A 17001-nucleotide genomic window follows, 5' to 3' on the forward strand; every position below is an offset into this window, starting at 1 on the left:
GTCCAAACGCGCCTGGCTTTTAAAGGGAATGGGAGATGACACTCTGCCCTGAACGCTTCACGCTGTACGCTCAGGTCGTTAAAATAGGCCCTATATGTCTTAAGAAGAGATAATACTGAATGATTCCAGCTTTGACTCAGTCACTGGAGATTCTCAATATTTGCCCGCTCACACATGAGCACACACTCTCCCTCCGTTTGAGACCAGCTTGTCTCCCATCAGATAATGATTTTCTGGTAGCAAGTAGTGCTGGTCTCATTACGATTCCATTCACGCAGCATCCAGCCCTGGGAAAGCCCTCAATCCTTTAAGGTCGTCGTGGTGATGGATCTCTCGGATGTCAATCAGGAGATGAGCTAACGGAGACGTCAGAGAATGGACGATTCTGCATCGATGCTGTGACAGACCATAATCTACTACAGCCTACTGATGTTACTTGCTGATTTTCTGGTCGCTGCTTTTTTAGTTTTTGCCTTTTTGTCTCCTGTGTTCAGACTCCACCACATTCAGAAAGGGTCTTTTTGAAGGGCAGATACAATTTTTAAAAAGAGGAGTTCTCATATATCTGACTGCTGGAATTTGTTGATTAAAACCATGTGTAGCAATATATAATAATATTCAGGAGGTTGCGCATTGTGATGCTTCGTGATATGGAGTCGTGAGACCAGTGAAGATTGACACCCCTACTCTAGCTAGGGTTTGCTACATTTACATTTGATCTGATACGGGTACCTGTAATTCAGTACTGAGACCAACGGTTCTTTTTTTCAGTACTTTATTCTCTCTTTAATAACATAGATGCAATTTCAGTTGTAAAAAAATAAGCCAAACTAGGGCGTCTGGATAGCTCACCTTTTTAGAGCACGCGCCCATATACAGAGGCTCAGTCCTCAACTGCGGCCCTTTGCTACATGTCATCCCCCCCCCCCTTTCAAGTCAAGCTGTCCTGTCATAAATAAAGGCCTAAAAATGTCCAAAAAAACTTCAAAAGAATAAATAAGCCAAACTATTGTTATTCATACATCGTTTGACCACACCCTCCCGTTCCTGCCCCATGTCAACTACATGACCAAAACACCGCCTTCCACCCTTACCGTCGCCTACTGCTGCAGAAATGCTCGTTGATGCGTTTGTAACATCCAGGCTCAGCTACTGCAACCATTTCCTGTGTGGTACCACAAACAAGTCCTTGAAGGGTAACCTTGGTATTTTTCAACCTGGACCATATTTCCCTATGTCTTTGTGTCAAGTGACTGATGGAAAAACAATTTTTCAAATTGGTCCAATATTTAGCAAGAACACTCTTTGAGTGGGGAGCGATAAGATATTGGATAAGAGCAAATCCAGGTATGATTATGGGCCCGTTTTTGAAAGTGAACCCCCTTATTGAAACGGGCCCTGAGCTGCTCAGTGATGCTCTCTATAAAAAGATCGACATTACCAAGCTCTGTTTCCATGGTGTTCCTACTTGCTGTTGTAAAGGACATATGCTATATCTTGCTTGTAGTTTTTAGTTTATCCATGACTATCATCAATAAATGAAACCCAAATGATCATCTTTTAAAGCTGTCTAGAGCAAAGAGCTTCAACAGGGGGTCTGGGACCCCTAGGGGTCCTCAGAGCTGCTGCAGGGTGGACCTGCCAAATTATTGTTTGATGGTTTAATTTTTTTTTTTTTTTTAAATGTCTGTCTGAAAATATACATTTACATGAATCCAACATAATAGTAAAGAGAACTTTTTTTTCTTTTTTTTTTTATAGTATAGTTTAATGTATAGTTTAATGTATAGTATAGTTTAATGTACGATAGCCATAAGGTAGCCATCCACAGACAGTTAAGCTTAAGGATTTACTGTGCCCACATTTTCACATTAAAACATGATGTATAAATATATCAATATGCCAACAATTTTTATTTTAAAAGCGTAGTATTGTATGCACCATAAACATGTATGTGTAAATGCTTTAGGGGTCCCTGCTCCATCTCTTTTTTCAGCTAAGGGGTCCTCTGCCTAACAAAACGTTGACGACCCCTGGTCTAGAGATTGGAACAGGCTATCTTGGTGTACCAAAGCCTCTGTAACCCCTGAGCTAAAGCTCCTGCCTCTGACCACTCCTGGGTATAAATAATGTTAAACCTAATGTTACACCAAACATTCCACTAAATATTGCACATTAAATGAATCAAGGCCTTCAGGATCGGCGAATCGCATTCTTATACATTTTGATCTGAAAATGATTAATCGTTCAGCCCTCGTTTCTTCATTCAATCTATAAAAACTGATTTATTTCAAGATTCATACAAATGTCAGACGTGTAACTGCAGTAGGATCTACTTTCACTTTGAAACAGATCTATTAAAAGACCCAGACTAACTGATACTTGAGTTTTAATCAAAGACTGGTCGTATGTTGTAAGGGTCCGTTGAAATGGACAGGACAGCAGTGCTTGTATTGATGAGTGTGTGTGTGTGTGTGTGTGTGTGTGTGTCTATACACTTGTTTTTTGGCTGCTGACTGACTAGAATCATTCAAACACTTTGGTTTAGTTGGAGGACGTGCATTTGTCTATGACGGCAATCTGTGATAATGTTGCAAGAACAAAAAGCAAAAAAAACGAATAAAAAAAACTTTGGGGGGTGGGGGGAGGCAGTAAGCATGATCGGTCTGTGTACAGTAAAGGCAATGAGTTTGTGTTGCTTTATTTGACAGAAATCTAAATGCATTTGCCTGGTATTTCTGAAAATTTGATTAACAAAATGTTGATTATGTTTGCGTTAATGAAACCCCAATCAACAAAACTGCTTAAAAAAGTAATATTAATATTACATACCACCATTCAAATCACCGGGAGAGTCCGCCACAGCCAGACACTGGACGGTAACGCTCCTACTGAAGTTTATGTTCTGCTTGGTCAGCTGTTGTTTGGTAAATTATTAAACACAGTCAAAGACGATTTGAATTGCCATTTTGTTTTTTTTTATCTCAATTCTTATCATTTTGGTGCTGATGATTTTCCTTTGGGGGCTGGCTAAAACCTCTTTGGGGGGGTGACAAGTGTACTGAGGCAGGAGGCAAAATGCTGCCCTCAATGTGTTTGGAGCAGTTCACCTGTTAGCACACTGAGAGGGAACAACCGTTCACTGTGTTCATAACTCACACAGCTACCTGCTGAGGCCAATGTGGAGTAGTATTTTACATAACCAAATAATCTCTCTCCTTCCCTCCCTTGCAGTGCGGCTCCATGACAGCATATCAGAGGAAGGATTCCACTATCTGGTCTTTGACTTGTAAGTGCGGGATTTTCATTTTGCACATCACATTAATGCACATTCACACTCCACACGGTTGGACGCGTGCCAGACACACAGGAACACACATTGACACACATTATGCTCAGGAGAGGTGAAGAAGCTGACAGCTGCCAATCACATGACCTGTCACTGAGGCACCATGGGAGATGGGGTAGACGCGGCGCATTCACCTCCTGCGTTGGTTGCCGCCTCTTTGCGCCATCTGTTTCTGCAACACCATGTGCTCAGTCATCTCACACACACACACACACACACACACACACACACACACAGAGACAATACAAGCAAGCTTGATTCCATCATGTAGGATCATACTGTATACTGTACTTCCACTTTAAATAACTAAAATTGAAGGTAGATTACTTTATTCACTCATCTTTTTATTTTATTTACATCAGTGCTTTTCGTCATGTGACAAATCCAAAAAGGCCTCCCAGCTTTAAATAATGAATGTGCTCTTGTTAATCACAAGTCCTTGCTCTCTTTAGTAAAACAAATCTGTAGATGGAATATATTTTATTGTCCCCGAGGGGAAATTTGTCCTGGACATAGTGCTGCAATCTGTTGCTTCACAACATAAACATGTAACAGAAAAACCATTCTAAAATCTACATCAAATCAACATAAACATGAGATCAACAAAACGTCCTAGGACACAGAAGGAGGACACACATGACAGCACAGACAACACAACAGCTTAAGAATTAACTGTAATAATTAAAGTGCGAAGTGCAAAAAGGGCCGGTGTATTTAATGCACCCCTGCTCTGCTGTGCTAAGATTGACTATTGGAGTTCAGCAGCTTACCCACTGTATAGGAGGTAGAGTTACGCCATCATTCTTCCCTGCTCATGTATACGGGGAGAACTGGCATAACCTGGTTAATCACTTACCCCGGTTACTGCTGTGCATGTTTGTAATGGTGAGAACATGCTGGATCAGAGAAAATCCAATCAACTCCATGTTTGAATCACGTAGCTGCTGAATGAAGGCCACCGAGACTCTGACACAACACCAAAGTGATTAAAAGTTGCATGAAACTTTAATATGGAAACCCCTGAAGACTCAGTGGTAATGGAAAAAGTTTTGCCTTCAACCAGCCTTCAAGTCATTCTCCATGTTTTTACCAAATTGACCCGCTGGCCCACTTTAAAGTGTTGAAATGTTTAAAACACAACTCCATTGATGTTACACACGAAGATCAGTTTGCTTTCCATGGTTAGTAGGGCTAGGGAACTTAACTTAACTAACAGAAGTGAAATATTAAGAGATCCTGGCTTTAAATTCTTTTTTTATGGTTAAAATTTGGAAAACACTGGATCCTACACTTATTAGGGCTGGGACAAGACGATTGGAATCTTTACTGATACATGGGAGCTGATTCGATATGTATCGTGATTTTCATTTATTGCTATTCTAGAAGTATTGTGATTTTTGTATTTCTTCTTTAACAAAAAGTATATGAATATATCATGAGACATTTCTAAAAACTGATTGTTTTCTAAGAAGAATGCACATCACTAGTCAGTCAGTCTGACATTTGTTTCATTTGTAAAGAAGAACATAACATGGATTTTCTGCATTTTCTGCTTTCACTCCGTTTTGCTAGAAACGGGTATGATGTAGCTCGATGGTGTTTTAAGCCTCCAACGTCGACTTCAAGGCAGCGCTGCGCTATTATGTGTATCGCTCTATTATTACCAGTGGTGGAATGTAACTAAGTACATTTACTCCAGTACTGTCCTTCAGTCCGAATGTTGAGGTACTACTTCTACTCTGCTACATTTCAGAGAGAAATATTGTACTTTTCACTCCACTTCATTCATCGGACAGCTTTAGTTACTTTACACATTAAGATTTCTCCACACAAAACACATGTAGTTTATAAAATCTGATGTTTTATTATAAAGTATACTAGCCAACAATATAGTCCAGCCACTAAGTCCAGCTGAAACGATTAGACCATTAAACACACAACTGTTTGGAGCCTTTACACTTTCTACAAGGTTTTAATACTTTAACTAGATTTTCCTGATGATACTTACACACTTTTACTGAAGTAACATTTTCAATGCAGGACTTTTACTTGTAACAGAGTATTTTTACAGTGTGGTATTAGTACTTCTACTGAAGTAAAGGATCTGAATACTTCTTCCACCACTGATTATTACTGCACCTCCATCCTATTATACAGTAGATATTCCAGTCGGCATTGCTCAATAGGAAAAGCTCTCTGGCTTCTCGCCATGCCCTCATGGAAGGACATGGAAACTTCCTCCAGCTGAACAAACAATGTCCACATATCGTATGACCATATCTGCTGAAATATGTTATTGTAGTGATCTCAACATTTAGGCACAAAAGCATGACATCCTTCTTTTGACCCAGCTGTTCTGAACAAGAAAACCCTCTTCTGGATGAGATTCCTTACCCAACAACACAATCAAGCCTTTTTCCCCTCTCCAGATGCAGAAATGAACATCTGTGATTTGACAGTTCACTTATTTTCCAGACATGCATGTATTTTCCTTCCAACTGTCCATTTGTCTCTCTCGTGCAGAGTTACCGGTGGGGAGTTGTTTGAGGACATTGTTGCCAGGGAGTACTACAGCGAAGCTGATGCCAGGTCAGTGTAATGCTCAGTTGTATTATTGTATGGATATTTCTGAGTTTACTGTATAAATGTGATTTGTGATTCTGTGGCACCAAAGGCATATTCAAGCAGATACGCACTATAGAACAGGTAATAAGATGAGATCCATACAAAACATGAAATTGCATATTAATACCTGTCAGCGTGTATGTGAATGTATCATGCACACAGAAAAATCCAACCCATCCTCATTATGCAGTGCATAAGTGTAGAGCTGGGCGATATGGAGGAAATCAAATGTCAAGATATTTTTGAGCAAATGCATCGATGTCGTTATCACAAAATATTAACACAATGAGATTTGTGATAATCACCAATAATGTGGATACAATGACTGTGTGGGTAAAGGCAAACAATAAAACTAGTAAGTCTGGTAAGTTCAGATGACATCACTTTACTGTAATGCAGCCTTTAAAACCAGGAAAACACTTCATATCACGATATTGTGATATCCAAAATCTAAGATGATATCTGGCCTCATATATCGATGTCGATATAATATGGATATATTGCCCAGCCCTACATAAGTGTTTCCTGTTGTGCTGCCTTTGATATGCCTTTTATAGCCAGAACCTCTGTCCTTTGACTATGGATCTACTTTTCCCAATTTCACTTTCTGACCACTTATAAAAATCCACTCAACAAACATAGACAGCTTTAGATGTAAAGGATCTGGCTTCTGTTTTGTAGTGGATGTTATTGATTTTTCAAAAAAGATTTTAAAGATGACAGTCTTGTGTCCTTTTTTCTTTTTTTTCTTTCCCTTTTTATTTAAATTGCTTTAAAGGTCCTATGACATGCTGCTTTTCTATGCTTTTCTATAGGCCTTAGTGGTCCCCTAATACTGTATCTGAAGTCTCTTTTATATAGACCTTAGTGGTCCCCTAATACTGTATCTGAAGTCTCTTTTATATAGGCCTTAGTGGTCCCCTAATACTGTATCTGAAGTCTCTTTTATATAGACCTTAGTGGTCCCCCTAATACTGTATCTGAAGTCTCTTTTATATAGGCCTCAGTGGTCCCCTAATACTGTATCTGAAGTCTCTTTTATATAGGCCTCAGTGGTCCCCCTAATACTGTATCTGAAGTCTCTTTTATATAGGCCTTAGTGGTCCCCTAATACTGTATCTGAAGTCTCTTTTATATAGGCCTTAGTGGTCCCCTAATACTGTATCTGAAGTCTCTTTCCTGAAATTCAGCCTTGGTGCAGAATTCCAGCCACTAGAGCCAGTCCCACAATGAGCTTTACTTAGGACGTGCCATTTCTGTGTCTGTAGCTTTAGGCTATGTTTAGACGGAAACGATCTGAAGAGAAAACGTAAAAGTGGCGTTGCGTTCTCACTTTTTATTCTACGTTTAGAAGCGCGTTATGGGGGGGAAATCTGCGTGCATATGGTGACGCAAAAGTGTGTGAAATGCGATCCACCAAGTCCGTGTGCTGGCGTAGAACCTTCTTCTACTTGTCTCCCTCTCCTGGCGCAAAGCAAACAACAAAAGCTGACAATTTCCTCTGGACAGACGAGGAGGTGGAGTTATTGCTACACACACACACACACACACACACACACACACACACACACACACACACACACACACACACACACACACACACACACACACACACACACACACACACACACAGTGCGTTTTTACCCTTTAGACGGGAACACGATGGTGGAGCGTTTTTAAGATTTCCACTCTGGAGGGTGGTTTCACTTTTTTGTGTTTTTAAGCCCCAAAAATGTCGTCGCCGTCTAAACGAAAGGCACATCTGACAAAATATTTTGTCGTTTTCACCCGCGAGCTCGTGTAAACAGGGCCTTAAATACTATTGAGGAGGGGGGGGGCAAGGTGGAGGGTGGGGGTGTGGCCTTGACCAACTGCCATGCTTCGCTTGTTTTCAAACCATGATGTCTCTCTCTTTCTCATGGGCTGGTCAAATTCTGAGAAAGGGGAGGTAACCTTGCTCCTTATGATGTCATAAGGAGGAGATTCCAGATTGGCCCATCTGAGCTTTCATTTTCTCAAAGGCAGAGCAGGATACCCAGGGCTTGGTTTACACCTATTGCCATTTCTAGCCACTGGGGGACCATAGGCAGGCTGGGGGAACTCATATTAATGTTAAAAAAAACTCAAAGTGACATTTTCATGCCATGGGACCTTTAAGAAACTGCAATGTGTTTTTTTTCCAAGAGTGATCAACGTCATGGTATTCAGCCAGAGACGCTGCTCAGCAGTTCCACCGTGCAACTCCCCTAAAAACACTTTTACATTTCTCTTTTATTGTGAGTTTAACAAACACCATGCGTGATATTTAGTGAGCTTTGGAGGTGTTGGTAGCTTTCTGTATTTGAGGAGTTCCAACTCTGAAATAGTTTCAGCACCTAAATCACTAGGCCAGCTGTTTCTCCTGCTTACATCTAGCGCCATCTATGTAGGCCTGTAACAATTATTACATCATTGTATAATTGTCAATTTGTTTTTACATAACCGCGGTTTCTTTTTTTTTAACCGCACTTAATTGCTAACACTAGCTAAGGTCTTAAGGCGTATGACTGTTGATGGTCATTGTTGATTTTGTTTACATATGCCAAATTGTAATTATATAAGTGATTAGTGGTCAGACTGTTGAGCTAAAGCTATGCTAGTTGTTGACACTTGACCCAACACACAACAAAAATGACAAGGGGGGTACAGTTAGAAAAACTGGTTTACTTCATAAGCTGTGTACCTGTGTTATTCCATTATCTGGGTCACATAACGGTGATATAACCAAAAGATGGATCCTGGATTTCAGTCAAAATTTGTTTGAAAGAGATATAAATAAAGAAATAAATAAATAAAGAAATATAGATATTTTTAAATTTGACTGAAAGAGCGAATTATATTGTTAATTGCAATTATTTCTGAGACAACTAAATGTACAGCAAAATGTGGAGCCGGCTCTACATCTATGCTAAGCTAGGCTAACCACGCCCTGACTCCATGCTAAGCTAGGCTAACCACGCCCTGACTCCATGCTAAGCTAGGCTAACCACGCCCTGACTCCAGCTCTGGACTTAAGACACAGACATAGACATCTACTCATCTCACTCTTGAAAAGAAAGCAAATGATCGTGTTCGAGTGTTGAACCATTCCTTCACATCTTGTCCGTTGTCAACCATGTGTTATTCCGTGTGTTTGCCACGTTCTGTCAGCCTGTTGTTGTTCCTGTGTTTCCTGACATTTACCTGTTCTCCCTCTTCCTCTCCTCTTTTTGCTTCTGGCCCGGTCTCTCTCTCCTCCACAGTCACTGCATACAGCAGATTCTAGAAAGTGTAAATCAATGCCATGTAAATGGCATAGTGCACAGGGACCTTAAGGTTAGTAAGTGCCACAGTAACGGCTAAAAAGACCCGCCCACCTGTGGCACCTTTGCCTCTCTCCTCCGCTGCCTGATCCACTGACCAATTAACCTTTCACTAAAAACCACACCCCCTCCTCCACCAGTCAGCCTCACACAGCGCCAGCTGACAGGAGGGTTCAACATCCACCTACTGCAGTGCCTTGTGGGCCGGTTGGCTGGAGAGGAGGCGGTAGGTCGGGTGCTATCCTGTCTGCCAGGGCACAAAGTGCATGTAGCATCCGTCCAGAACCATGCTCTGACACAGCCACTGAGAGGCTGTCACCTGGGGGCGGGGGGGAGGAAGGAATGATGTGTGGCTTCCTGTATAGATGTAGGACTCTGATGTAAAAACTTATGACATTAAATTTGTCCTAGTACCACAGTTTTGGATTTTATTATCAAAACACTGATCTGTACTGTGTTTGAGCCTAAAGCCCCTCCACTGTCGGTAGTACCGTTAAGTCAACGTAATGTACATCAATTGTTAAAAACAAATCAGATACTTAAACAAGGATGTGGCTCTGTCTATCCTGGGGCAACTTGAGAGAAATATTTCCTCTCCACATCTTTAACCAATGCTGCAGTTGTGATTTAAATCAGGCTGTGTTGCTGTATTAATAGTATTGATGGTCTACTGTATATAGAACTACTTCAAAACAAGATGTTTATATCAAGCAGAGTCACAAACATACAGACCCCAGCAGGTCTCATGGAGATCAAAAAGAATTTCATAATTCATGTTACACGATGTGTACAAATGAACTGAACACAAGTTTAAACATTGTTGACATTTATTGATTTTTTTTTTTTAATTTTAATGTTTTTATTACATTTTCATTACAAATACAATTTTGTACACCAGATCAGATTTGTTGGATACAGGTGCAGCAAAATCATCGTAGGGTCAAGTGGAATGGTTGGCATTTTATTTAACATGTTTTTAAGGAATCTCAAACATAACACAGCACTGTTTAATGATCAGAATCCAAAACAGAACTATATATATATATATATATATATATGTGTATATGTGTGTGTAAATCCAAAATCTAACTGAAAGATAGTTTTGACAGAGTTAAGAGGAACAGAACCTGCAAACTCTTCTTATGGAGAAGCAGTAAGCGAGTCACAGCACACCTTCCTCCGTCTCTCCGTCTCCCGGGGCTCAGCCTCCAGTCGGCCAGGGCTAACACACCTTCTGCTCGGAGACTCGGGGAGAGAGTCCCCCGTGTTTTTACAGCAGTAGACGGCCCCAAAATGACAGCCTGTGACAGTGGCAACAAAAAAAAACAACATTTTGAACATTGAGTAAAGGGGGTGTTTTGCCAAAGTTCCCCCCTCTCCATCATGGCTGCTGGGTGGCTCAGTCCCACACTGGTGCACCGTCTCACTGCTAACATGGTCGGTCACTCCCCGAGTGTCCCAGCCAGCTCACAGACCGTGGGTGGGAGCTTGTCACTAACCCATGGCCCCCTGGTGTTTGCATGCAGTCATTGCATTCAGCAGATCCTAGAGGCTGTACTGCACTGCCACCAGATGGGCGTGGTCCACCGCGACCTCAAGGTGAGTACACTCACCATGGAGACCAAACGCATCCAGACTCTACACTTCCTTTTTGTCCCGTGGCCTCACACTCACAACACAGATGACCTGCCCTTTGATATGTCTCTCCTAATAATTATTTTCTGTTTGATTCTTCTTCTTTACATCTACAGTGATGCATCTCTAACTCTACTCTGTCATATTACACCACACGTGTCAAACTCAGCCCCTCACAGGTTTTAATCCGGGCCACATATCTATTTAGGTTCACAATACATTTAATCTAGTTATGCGCCAAAATCAAAAAGACGGGAAAGTGTTTTTCAAACTGCAATTACACAACGCTCAAAGCAGCATTTGGCAGATTTGCCGACTTTGAGACGCAGGAAATCCCACAGAGGGTTTTCATATTCAGGCTGAGAAACGGGTTGCTGTGAGTCCTACTTTAAAAATGTAATCTTTGTTTTGCTTGATTTGCTAAACTCTATGATGGCTAAGGAACTTTTTTGCTGACTTTTGTAGGGCTTTATGTCGACAAAAATGCAACTAAAGTCGAAAAAAGCAACAAAAATGACAATGTCAAAAACAGCGACTTGCAGTAATACGGTCAAAGCTGCATGTCAATAAACTATACTTGTCTGGCCCTTGATGTGATTTTCATTTTCCAGAGTGGCCCCTTAGTGAAAGTGAGTTTGACTACTACTTTGCTACTTCACTTGGAGGTGTTGGTCATGTTTGGATAAAATACTGTATCAACGTCACACTGAGCAGTCAGTCCACCTGCCCCCACAATGGCTTAAAGAGTGTTAATGAGACTGGCAGTCCTCCAGTTACTCTGCAGTTTTACACAACAGTGCTGTCTCTATATAGGCCTTGTTAAACGCAGTTACAGATCATCTGCAAACTGCCAAAAAACGGCTTGTTTTGGTGGAACATTTGCATCCCGCAAAAGAAAACGCCACATCCAATATTAAATGAAGTTAACTGTTGACACAATCCAGTAACGTGAGCTATTTCAATTAGCTGATACATGGTTAAACCTCATTGGCTCTTACAAGTTGGCTCTGTGTGTACCTCGGTCCCAAAATCACAATGTCCCAGTTAGAGGAAATGCTGTAAAAATACATGAATTATAAAAAAATATATATATAAATTATAATTTCTTTTCATTGTGGGATTGCTGGATTAGATGTTTTACCAAAGTATTGCATGTTTTAGTACCGTTATCTTGCTGGATTTCTTTTTCTATGCATAAAATCTTATTTTCTCTTTAAATACAGCTTCTCCGGTTTCCTGTAGCAGCTTGCGCTGCATTTAGAGAATTCTGTATTTCCATGAAGGATGCCCACCTTCTAGTTAGAAAATAGTCAGGTTTTGGTACAGTTAAAGTCCCCCTCCACTCAAAAATGTGTTTTTCTTATGTTTATGTCCCATAAAATGTCTGACCTTGACTATACTGACTTGTATCTGTGCAAGGTTTGCTATTAGAGAGGTGTTTTCACATTCCTCTCCTAAAGGTGGCGATGTCTTCTCTGAAATCTGAGATTCAAACGTATCCCAGAGAAGCTTGATTAGGTACATCACTAATCCGGTAACCAATCGCTGTCTAATACGCAAAAGCCTTCGAAGAAACCTGAAACCTCCAGCGCAGAGCAGACTGTCAGTACAGAGAGCGAAAACACACTCATTGTAGCAGTCTTAGCCACTGCCAGTTACACGCTTACAAGCTAACAAACATGAAAGATGCTAACTACACTAAGCATTGTGATACGTCTGCTAGTCGCCAGTTTTATTGCACAAAAGACTCCTCATCTGAGTCTGATAACGGGGTTCAGACAGGACGCCCGAACTATAGTTGCAGACTGTGACCTCCCGAGCTCGGGAAGTGGGGCGCCCCGAGCGGGGCACCGTGACATGGCCATGCCGCCTCCTCCTGTCCTCCTGGTGTGATGATCAAACTTGATAAGCCATGGCTGAATCTACAATGCACTTAGTCAAAATAAAATGATACGACCAGCATGAAAACTAATATCTAATAAAATAGTTGGCCAAAACTACTGACTAAACGGTTCAAATAGCTGAAAGTAATGGATAAACTTTGGTAAAAAGTGGGTATATATCATTTTTTTTAATAGTGTTATACATTTGGAACACATAATGAATTGATGAAGGGGTACATGAGTTCATCTAACGAGGTTATGGGGGTACCTCGGACCAAAAAGGTTGGGAACCACAGATCTAGACGTGCGCTGCTCTTTTACATGTCAACCTATTGTAGATGCTAGAATGTAGTCACCGAACGAGTCTCAACCAAGCGTGACCACGAGCACGGTGGGCGGGGCCAGGCTAGATCCAGAATTTCTCGGTGAGGGAGAACGAGTAGATGTGCTTCCAGCCCCTGTTAAACAAAATATTGATCATAACAGAGTAGCTGTACATACTTTAAAATGTGTCTGGAGTGGAGAGTGGGAAGATGTACTGAAACACCATCTTGTAACTGGGTCATTAAACTGCAATTTTATTTATAGTGTCAAATTATACCAGAAGTTATCTCAGGACACTTTGCAGATAGAGTAGGTCTAGATCACACTCCTATAATTTACGAAGACCCCCCAGTGCAAGTTTTTGGTGCGACGGTTTAAGGGTACAGATGTAATATAGGGTCATGGTCACCTGATGAAAAAGATTATTTGAATACATTTGAGTGAGGTCAAATGTCTCATCATGCTGAAATGTAATTTTGACATTAGCAAACATTACGTCCACAGTGTTCTCTATCTCATGCTGATTTTTCTCCCTGGGGCTGGCTTCCAGAGCTCTGATTTGCTAATCAAATGAGCAGTGTGTTTGAGGTTTGGTTCATACGTAGCGATTAATGAGCTCAGAGTTTGCATTCGTTGACTGCTCTTTCTGCGCTCTCTGATTGGCTGTTGCCAGGCAGCTGCAATGGCTCACTGAAGAAACAAAGGCCTAACAAATACAACCAAAACAAATAAGCAAGCTGCAGAGCAGAGGCACTATGGAGAACACTGTTTGCCACATCGTGTGTGTATTCATGTGATTTCATTTCAAGATACTGAATTTTATGGTTTCCAAAACACACACCCAAACATCCGCCCAGGAAATCATAACATAGCTGCCTTGTAAAGTTTTGTAAAGCTTTATGGTTTATGTGAAGAGACTAGACGCATGGATTTATTGCATGCTGTCTCTTTTCGTGGAGCAGTGATGGCACATTCAGTTCTACTTTAAAACTGCTAGTTTCAGCTTCTCCTATAACACCACAAAGACAGGCTTTTTGATCTTGGGATCAGTATGTGTCATACTAGTCTCAATTTAAGAGTATTTTACTGATGTAGCATTTCAGTTAGGGCTGCAAAGACTAATCGATTAGTCCATTGACAAAATAATAATTGCCAACTATTTTAATATTCGTTATAATAATTGTTAAAGTAATTTTTTGTTTTTTTTAGCCTCTTAAATATGGAGATATCCTGCTCTTTTCTGTTTTATATCATATTAAACTGAATATCATTAAGTTTTGGACTGACATAACAAGACATTTAAAGACATCACCTTGGACTTTGAGAACATGGTCAGTTTAAGTGAAATGAACTGTTCATTTTACATACATGTGGACACCCAGTCTATACTCAGCAAACATTTTCGAAGTGAATATACATTACAGTGCAACATGCTGATATGACAGCTAGGGTTGGGTATCATTTGTGTTTCCCTTTCAAAACCGTGCTAATGCCTGAGCCAATACTAAAATAAAACAAAATAAAAATAAAAAGAAGGGCACAAAACAAAAGAACAGCTTGTTTGTTGCCATTTGGTCAAATTTAAGTGATTTATTTAAAATGTAACTTATAACAATAACGTATTCTACCAGTCAATTGCTGTTTAATGACAAAAAGAAAAACCACTAGGTGGCAAAAGGGTGTTTACAATTACTTTGACTGCACCCTGAACTTACGAGGGTTAGTTGAATGCACCATTAAGTCGGTGTTGTTTCTCCGGGAGTGTCCATGGTGTCTCAAAGTGTAACTAGTCTCCTCTGTGTCTTTAGCTGCAGACTGTTGCTGACATCCCACTATTGGAATCCTTTCCAGTGAAATACAGCAACATGTTAGACCATTTAGCCGTTAATATAACCGTGTTTAAGCCAGCTACTAGCTAATGGTAGGCTAACGTTACCTGCTGCCAAGTGTAATGTTAACTAGCCTCACATGCAGTGATGCTTCTGTTGCCTCTGTCCTTTTTGGAGCACCAGAGGGCAGCACAGGTATTTAATTCATTCGGTCCGGTCGTACGGCACCGGGTTTCGGTAGCCAACCCTTATGACAGCCTCAGTAACATAGCTTGTCGGTGATCTTGGCCACATCCTGCACATTGCCATTAGTGAAATGCTTTTTGGGTAACCTTTGCATTCAATGTGGTGTAAGTTTGACTGTGTTTGCATGCGTGGGGCTGTGGTTACCTTATCTGCAGGCCAGAGAGCCACACTAAGTAGCAATTAAAGCCTGTGGGGATGCTTTTTTAGGTTTAGTCATTCATAAAAGAAAAAAAGCAATGACACATCAGCAGGTGTTAAAGCACACTGCGCACCTTTCATCCATATCGTACCATCTGTGTGATATAAAGCAGATTATTTAGCACTTTATTAAATCTCATAGTTATGAAGCTTACAGGGAACAGTCTGATACTTTAAAGGACAACTCTAGCACCGGTGTATTACAACTAGGACTGAGTCATCTTCGGAACAACGGTTGGAGATCATTTGGGGATTAAAATGTTAACTTATAGAAAATGTTGCCAAAACGACCCAAATAAGACACAAGTTGAGAGTAAAAAAGGGTGAGAAGGGGTGTTTGCTGTGGGCTGGGGTAAACTGATGGCGTGGAGTGTTGCAATGACTGCATGATGCTGATGAGTGCATTTACCCCAAATCTTCCCTCTCTCTCATTTCCTTTTTGCATTCTTTCCTTCCCTGCTCCTGAACTGCACAGCTCAGAATTCACACATGCTCTGCTAACTGCTTAAGCGACATACAGCATTATGAATATAAACATTGACTGATGAATTCAATTATTTGTACTTAATGACATACTGTATTTCATGCCTTCTGGAATGAAAACCTCAAACAGTATAAACAGTGTCTGTAGGCAGCGTATAAGCTGTATTGCCATCATTAATTCTGGGTCCCACAATCTATTTTCACCTCGCGTACACTTGTTTTCAGAAGACTGTATTTCAATTATGTATGGATTTATGTATATATTACTGTATATGTATGTAAGAGAAGGACAAAGAGACGTACTACAGCAAGCAGGTTTTCCTCGATGTCCAGTCAGGAACAAAGGTGTCCAGGTCTGAGGCCCGTTTCAGAAAGCAGGTTTAGTGAAAACTCTGAGTTTGTTAACCCTGAGATGAGGGAAACTGGGTTTTCTGTTTCAGAAAAAGACAGGTAATGCCAGCCTGCTTCAGAAAGATAGGTTAAGTTACCTAACTGAGTCTGTGAACCTAACCCGGTCAGGAGCAGAGGCCTGCACTACGAAGCAAGATGTGGGGTTACCGATATAACTTCAGGTTCAACCCAGGGTTTTGTGTATCACGACGGTGGATCACTTGTTACCGGGTTAAATCGCCGTGGTAACTTATGTTGGAGATTAGAGATCAACTGGTGTTAAAGCACCGCTTATTGACCAATCAATACTCGGTTGATAACAGCGTCACCGTTCAGAGAGAGCGAGATTTTAAAACAACCCCGTTAACATTCCCTGATGGGTATTTTTATGAAAGATATAGATATGCAGCAGAGAGAATTGCGTATCTTTGTCAGCTTCTTGAGCCGTGTGTTGCCAATGCGCACATCGGTTTGAATTATGTTTTTTTTTTTTTTTGCTCCCACGATCGCTTACCACTGCCAGGTAGCAACTGAAATAATAGGCTAAAGCAACGACAGTGTATGGAAAGGACGAGTGTAATTACGGTCAGATCTTGGTCCTGACTGATGGGGAAGTGATATTGATAAGTGTTGTGATTTACGCATCTACAGCGTCTGCTTTTTTTGCCAGCTTTCCTTCCTGTTTAAGGAAGCAGCGA

The 17001-nt window shown here is 40.9% G+C and overlaps 1 protein-coding gene across 8 annotated transcripts in view; it reads left to right on the top strand.

Annotated features, from left to right (window-relative positions):
* camk2d1 (calcium/calmodulin-dependent protein kinase (CaM kinase) II delta 1) overlaps positions 1–17001 on the top strand; it is a 90756-nt gene that overhangs the window by 37693 nt on the left and 36062 nt on the right. For 4 of the 8 annotated variants that reach the window (XM_078276449.1, XM_078276451.1, XM_078276452.1 and 1 more), the window contains exons 4-6: positions 3235–3289; positions 5873–5938; positions 9256–9328. In XM_078276449.1, the coding sequence (XP_078132575.1) occupies positions 3235–3289; positions 5873–5938; positions 9256–9328 (194 nt within the window). Of the gene's footprint in view, positions 1–3234; positions 3290–5872; positions 5939–9255; positions 9329–10841; positions 10915–17001 lie in introns of all 8 variants that reach the window. The other 4 variants (XM_078276450.1, XM_078276453.1, XM_078276456.1 and 1 more) reach the window with 1 other exon arrangement.

This window comes from Sander vitreus, chromosome 19 (genome assembly GCF_031162955.1).
Source record: "Sander vitreus isolate 19-12246 chromosome 19, sanVit1, whole genome shotgun sequence".
NCBI lineage: Eukaryota > Metazoa > Chordata > Actinopteri > Perciformes > Percidae > Sander > Sander vitreus.